Genomic DNA, 6,996 nt, shown 5'->3' with positions numbered 1-6,996 from the left:
GTGGGACCGCTCCAGCCTTCATCCGCCTTCGCTGGAGGGTCCGTGGGACCGCTCCAGCCTTCATCCGCCTTCGCTGGAGGGTCCGTGGGACCGCTCCAGCCTTCGTCGTCTGCTGGAGGGTCAGTGGGACCGCTCCAGCCTCCATCAGCTTCGTCTGCCTTCGTTTCAGCCTTCGTTTGTCTGCATCAAACTTTTCACTTGGGGTTACATGTTTGATTTTTGGGTAGGGGGAAATGTTACGTTTCGGTGTGTCAGTGTTTTGTTTTTGCATGACTTATGTATTTCCTGCTTTACTTTGAAAGTCTGTGTTATCTTAGTGTGTTCAGTTTCCATTTTCCCTGTCTCGTCAGTTCTAATTTGCCCCAGCTGTGTTTCCCTCCTGTGGTCCATTTCCTGATTGCTCCCTCTATGTATTTAAACCCTGTGTTTCAGTGTGTCATGGTCGCGATCTCCCCCGTGTTGTAAATAGTTTGGTGTTTTGTTGTAAATAAATATTTTGTTGTAAATAGCTGTAAAATAGATTTGTCGATACTTTCGTTTTGGGATTTTGGTGGTGAGCTTTAGTGGGGTTTTTTTTCTTTTTTTTATATTTATTTTTACTTTTTTTTCGTGTTGCACTCCGGTTGCCTAGGCCGGGGTGTAACACCAGGTCTGTTGGTCATTTCCTGTCCTCAAAAAACATTAAAAAAAAAACCCAAATCTACAGCAGAAATTAGAACAACTTCTTTCTAATCTTTTTTTTTTTTTAAATAAGTGGTTTCCGTACACCAGAACTTGTGATTCCACCAACTGCCAACCACTCGATATTTATATTTTCCAGCTTCCTCTTCTCCCAGTAAATCCCATCAGTTTATTTACTAAAAAAAAATAACATAACTTTTAAGTTTAAACTTAAGTGAGCAACACTGTATAAAATAGGTGCAATTTTCATTTAAGGTTGTGGGGGGTTTTTTGTAAAACAGCTCCCAGCATGTCCAGTAACGGTGTGTGTAGAAAGATATGAAAGCAGTGAAACCTTTGTGCTACAGCTGGTGGTAATTTTTGAAGAGTGAGAAAAAAAATCCCTGCCCTCAAAGCAGTACAGCGATTCTTCCCATCATAGACACAAAGATCTCTATGACTCACTTCCTATCACAAGATTCTTCACCTTACAAAATACCCTATCTTACCATCTCATTTTTTTCTCTCCATTTGTTAAAATCATGAGATAACAGAGCACACATAGGTTTTGCTGTAAAAAAGAAAACAGAAGTCTCTTTAGATATAAATGTTACTGTTTTAATAAGAAAATACATTGAAAAGGCAAAATTAAGATACAGTGACGTTAAACATACAACTGTAATGAAGCAGGCAGGATTAACAGATTCAGTCATAGTTTGTATAAGACATGTTTATATAGCTTATCTTTAATAAAACAGAAGTACTAGTACTGTACACCAGGTACGGTATGATTTACATTTAAACAAAGGTTTCTCCAGAAACAAGTGCCAACACTAGAGTGGTATTAATGTTTTATAGTTTCATTTCACTGCAATTTTACTGTGATGTTAACATATCTTTAGAAATATATATAAACTGTCAATGTTTCCATATATATATATATATATATATATATATATATATATATATATATATATATATATATATATATAAATAAATAAATGCACTTTGTTTATAAAGAGCATCAAGTCACTCTGCTGTGTGTGTTGATCTCAGACTTAAATGCAAAAAAATCAGTTTCACTCTACTGTTGGAAAGCTACTGGAGAGAACTTTGTATGTATTAAAAAAGTATATAAATTATTTTAATTCATATTTGTAGATAGAAATATTTTTCTTAATGCTATGCATGTTTAACAAAGACATGGTTCAACACAGGGTTAACAAAAAGATTAAAGTTTAAAATCTACACAAAAGGGGTTTTTGTAATGCTATAGGCAGTAGGAAGTGAAAGTTCTCGTGCTTCATTATGGCACAAACATTTCTGACAGCTTCAACTTTGAAAAGAGACGCTGGTTTTTTGACCGGACCAGGTTAAGCTGCTATGTTGCTGCTGGCTTTTGGTTTGAGGTTTCCACAACCTCAGGACTCCACTCTGAACCAAATAATTACATGACACTGGTGACTGTGAATGTGAATGCAAAGACTGAAACTAATTAAACACTGACTGTGCTTGGTTGGAAGAACAAATTGCTATTGATATATAAGGGAAATCAGACACATGCCTCAGTGTCTGAAAGGACCAAATGCCTGTCACAGGGAGGGATGGATATTGTTCTGATCTTATGAATATCAGAACATACTAAATCCTACAAATACTGTATTTAACCAGATGCTTCATTCTGGATGGCATTAACTTGGCCTCCAGTAACACTGTGAGGAATCTTTTTGACCAAGATGTGTCCTACGGAGCACAAATTAAACATATGTACAGTAGAACTGTTTTCTACCATTTGCATAATATCTCCAAAATTAGAAACAACCTGTGTCAGAGTGATACTGAAAAACCTGTCCATGCATGTACTATTTCCAGGCTGGACTGCTGTAATTCATTATTATCAGGATGTTCTTAAAACTCCCTGAAAAGCCTTCAGTTGATCCAAAACTCTGCGAGTACTGACAGGGATTAGGAGAGAGCAGATTTCTTATATGTTGGCTTCTCTTCAATCCAGAATCTAATTTTAAAATCCTGCTCCTCACATGCAAAAGCTTCAATAATCAGGCCCAATCTTATCTTAATGACCTCATAGTACCGTATCACCCCATTAGAGCACTTCGCTCTCAGACTGCAGGCTTGCTTGTTGTTACTAGAGTATTTAAAAGTAGAATGGGAGGGAGAGCCTTCAGTTTTCCTCTTCTGTGGAACCAGCTCCCAGTTTGGATTTGGGAGACAGAGACGCTCGCTCTACTTTTAGGAGTAGGCAAAAAAAACTTTCCATTTTGATAAAGCTTATAGTTAGGGCTGGATAAGGTGAGCCTGAATCTTCCCAGTAGTGTCACTGCAATAGGTCTAAGCTGCTGGGGGATTCCCAAGATGCACAGGTGTTTCTTCTTTGGTAACCTTTTTTTACTCACTATGTGTTAATACACCTCTCTGCAATTATTAACTATTAATAATCTCGGGCTCCCCTCCACAGCATCTCTTTTGTTCTCTCTTCCTCCCTTCACACCCAACCAGTGACTGGTTGGGTGTTTCCCATTCCCTGATGGCCCCCTCTGTGTATTTAAGCCCTGTGTTTTCCTTTGTCTGTGTCACGATCGACCCTCATTCATGCTGTGTGTTCTGTCTGCCTGCCTGAGTTTATTCTTTGTATTTTGAAGTTTGTTACTTTTGAGTTCAGCATTGAAGCTGATGGTTGAAGTGACAATAAAGCCGACTTGACTTGACTTGACTTGACTTGAAATACCTGCAAATGCAGACCAGTAGAACCAGCAGTGCCGTGATGGAGAAACTGGTAATCATATACCAGTAATGTTGAGGTATCCCTACAAGAGCAAAGAGAGTTTGACAATTAGTCTGCTGAACATTTTACTTTGCCTGAGATCTCCAAAGTACAATTTTTGCATTATTTAAACTGACAGGCAGCTGCGTATCCCTCATGGATTTGACTTCCAGTGATTTAGAAAATATTCTTGTTGGGTTGTCTGTGACATGACTGATGCCACTTTTGAGCTATAAGTGATTTTTCATCCATCCAGGCATTCATCTATTGGATGACAACAGTCTATCAAGCTCCTGCATGTTAGTAACTGACACAGTTTTGTACAGTTCCCTTTTAGCATCATTATATGTTCATGAACTAGTTCTGGACTAGCTGTGATATGTACTACAAAACTATAATATTTTTGCAACATCAAAACTTCTATTTTCAGACGTCTCAGAAGCAAATCAGTTTTTTTCTTTACACTAACTCACATTTCAACAATGATTAGCCATAAGGTTCCAAACTTCCTCTCTGTATGAACACCCGACAACACTGCGTGACAATATCAACAATAATTGACTCACTGTGAAATTATATATTATCAATCCACAGATTGATATTGCAGTTTATTTACATAACTGAGCTGATGAGTGACTTGACGTCCCAGATACTAATTTGCACTGAGTGCAGCAGAATTCTATTTAAATTCTTGCACTGGGTCAAGTGTGATTTAACATTTTTAAATATCACACAGTGATTACTTGTTTATGAATGAAAACTGAAAAACCTACTTCCTCAGCAGCTCATTCATCAACAGGAAGTGGAGGCGTGTGACAACAACCCTTTTAGACTTCCTTTACTGCCATTCAGTTTTTATGACTCAGATGCTCATCTCTTTTTTGAGATGAGAATCTCAATTTTCCATACCTGTTTGAAGAGGTCATTCATTTCTAATTTTACATAGAAAATTTATTATTAAGATTTAATTGTCTAATATAATAAAAACTTAACATCAGTATAATTTCCTGCTTTGCTGTTTCCTACCTCCTCCAGGAGTACTGCAGTCAGCTGTAAAAAGAAGAAATCAAAAACATTATCTATAATTACCTCAGTGGAAAAAAACGTATCATCAAATATCCTTTAAAAATAAAGCAAGCAGATACTCACTGTCACAACTTGCTCTGCGCTGTATTCCCTAAGATAGGCAGATGAAATTACATTAATTAAATTAATGTCATTAATTATGTCTCTCTGCTTTAAATTATCATGTGTTACTCGGTGTGCAGTTAAAAGGTGAGGAGTGTAACACCTCAGAGATGCAGTCCCGAGTATAGTTGAGGTGGCTCAAACAGCTGGTAATCATAATACTCCTGTTACTGCTTTTCAGTACCAGTTTATCCATTTTACCCTTCTGGTTTGCGAGGACATGACCCTGAAGGCAACAGATGAGAAAATCAGAGCAGTTTTACAAATTCATTCAGTAAGAGGGTTTGTCACAGTCGTAACAGGGTTAAAATAGTGGCTCTGGAGCTATCATAACAATCTCATTAATCATATAAAGCCACATGGCCATGTGCCGATCAGACAATCAAACATTAAATTCATTCTTTTTAGCACTTTTTTCTGCTTTATCTGTCATGAGAAACACCTGTATATAATAGATTTATGCTTAAAAAAAAAACAACAAAAAAAAACACAGAGGCACAGGATACATCAGGAAATAAAATTTCCTTCCCAAACTAAGCAGGTGTTGAACTTACGCTTGCATTATCCCAGTGATAGTCACACGCCTGTGCCTGGAACTCTGGGACTCTATAAATGATCCCTTGAGGGCTATGACTGACATTACATGGGACCTCCTGTGGATAGCAAAGATTCACGAACACAGCTGGGGGGAAAGAGACCAGAAACATGATTTGACATTGGGTGCCAAAATGCAAAGTCGTGTATTGTGTTTAAAAGCAATGTAGCCAGTATTTGTTTAAACATTGATGGGGCAGATAACTTGGAAAAAAATGTAATGGGATAGTTTGTCAAAAATAACATATTTATAACTTATAACTTTGTTTCTCTTTAATGTCAGCAGTGGTCGGATCTGTTATGCTACTGCAAGGTCAAGTTTAATATCTGTCCAGAAAAAGAAGGGAGTGGCACAAACACACGGTACAATGAAGAAGCAAGGAGGAAAGAGAACACACTCTGCTCCAGCAGTGGAGTGGGCGGAGGATGGAGATCGACTGCGCTGAGTGAGAGACTGAGTTTGACAAACTCAGATAGCCAGCAAAGTGCGTGGGGAGGCGGGGGGGCGCCACGTGCATTTACTGACTTCAAGTCTAACTTGGTGACTGGACAAACCTCCTCGTCCCCCTCAAATAAACACGAGCTTAAATGTCTTAAGAAATCACCACTCTCCAAACAGAAGCGCAAACCGCGCTTTATTGATAACACCTGCTTTGTGGCGAACAACTAAGACTACAGGAGGCTAAAGTTAGATCATATTGATGCAAATCACCCCTGCAAGCGAATGCAAAAACACTTTAGCTATTTGACTTCAGTTATTCAGTAAAGGCTTAAATAAAGTGCACTTACCCAGACTCAGAATGCGCAGAGTTTCCATAATCCTGAGAATTCCGATGAACTCCAGCGTTGGTTATTTTCAGGATTCCGCTTAAAAGGCTTAACGTTTCACAGGCGTCCAGCCCTTTCGTCTCCTGTGCTGTGACTGACACCTAAGCTTTTATCTCTAAAGACGTCTTGCAGCACTGTAATGGGCTACACGCCCTCTTCTCAGCTGCAGCTGGCTACGCGCGTGGAGGAGTGACTTCCGTGAGCGGTGTGATCATCTGGCACCAACGCGATTTTGGTACACATACCAACACCCCGCTATTTACGGCATTTCACTGAGAATGGTCAGTCATTGGTTGAATATGTGCCCAGACCGGTATTTTGTTCCCTGAACTGCAGAAACGGGTACATGATTAGTTTTAACCTGTTTGAGCAACATTTTACCGAACAGTTCATAAACACAGAGATGGGAAAAATAGCCGAAGTTAGTGAGTGGCGAAAATTGATCCTGAATCAAAAGCTCCCAGTTTTGATTCAGGATCAGGAGGCAGCGTGCTATTAGACCAGGTTCAAAGCTTTCCTTGTTGAGAAAGCTTATAGTTGTGGCTGGATCAGGGGATTTTTGACTCCTGCCTAGATATACTGCGATAGTCCTAGGCTACTAGAGCTTTCCCATGATGTGCTGCATGTTTCTTCTTCACTTACCTTTTTCACTGACTGTGTATTAATACACTTTTCATTGAATAATTAGTCATTATTAATCTCTGGCTCTTTTTCACACTGTGTCTTTTGTCCTGTCTCCATCACACCTAACTGGTTACAGCAAATGCAAAAGTTAAGTGGGAGTTTTTCCTTCCCATTGTCACCAGTGTTTGCTTAAAGGAGGACTCAGAGGGGGAATTTGATTGTGGGGTTTTCTCTGTATTACTGTTAAAGTCTTTACCTTACAATAAAAAGTGCCTTGATGCGACTGTGGTGGTTCTAAATATATAAACTGAAAAAAATGA

General features: G+C 38.8%; 1 protein-coding gene across 2 annotated transcripts; it reads right to left on the bottom strand.

The window, feature by feature from the left end:
• Positions 1-1,659: 1,659 nt before the first annotated feature.
• On the bottom strand, positions 1,660-6,239 carry LOC308388313 (uncharacterized protein). 2 transcript variants are annotated; one of them, XR_013970079.1, is made up of 6 exons: positions 6,014-6,239; positions 5,185-5,312; positions 4,734-4,856; positions 4,592-4,619; positions 3,580-4,492; positions 1,660-3,485 (listed from the first exon to the last, which is right to left on the bottom strand). XR_013970079.1 is itself a non-coding variant. In XM_080868929.1 (6 exons), the coding sequence occupies exons 1-6, from the start codon at positions 6,039-6,041 to the stop codon at positions 3,337-3,339; spliced, it is 480 nt and encodes a 159-aa protein (XP_080725055.1). In that variant the 5' UTR covers positions 6,042-6,236; the 3' UTR covers positions 1,660-3,336. The 2 variants fall into 2 exon arrangements, 1 of the variants encoding a protein (XP_080725055.1); XM_080868929.1 differs by having other exon boundaries at positions 4,469-4,492; positions 6,014-6,236.
• Between the last annotated feature and the right edge of the window lie 757 nt (positions 6,240-6,996).

Source organism: Rhamphochromis sp. 'chilingali' (genome assembly GCF_963969265.1).
Source record: "Rhamphochromis sp. 'chilingali' genome assembly, chromosome: 20".
Lineage (NCBI taxonomy): Eukaryota > Metazoa > Chordata > Actinopteri > Cichliformes > Cichlidae > Rhamphochromis > Rhamphochromis sp. 'chilingali'.
Note: the sequence above shows the minus strand (reverse complement) of the source record. Positions and strands in the feature narration are given on the sequence as shown.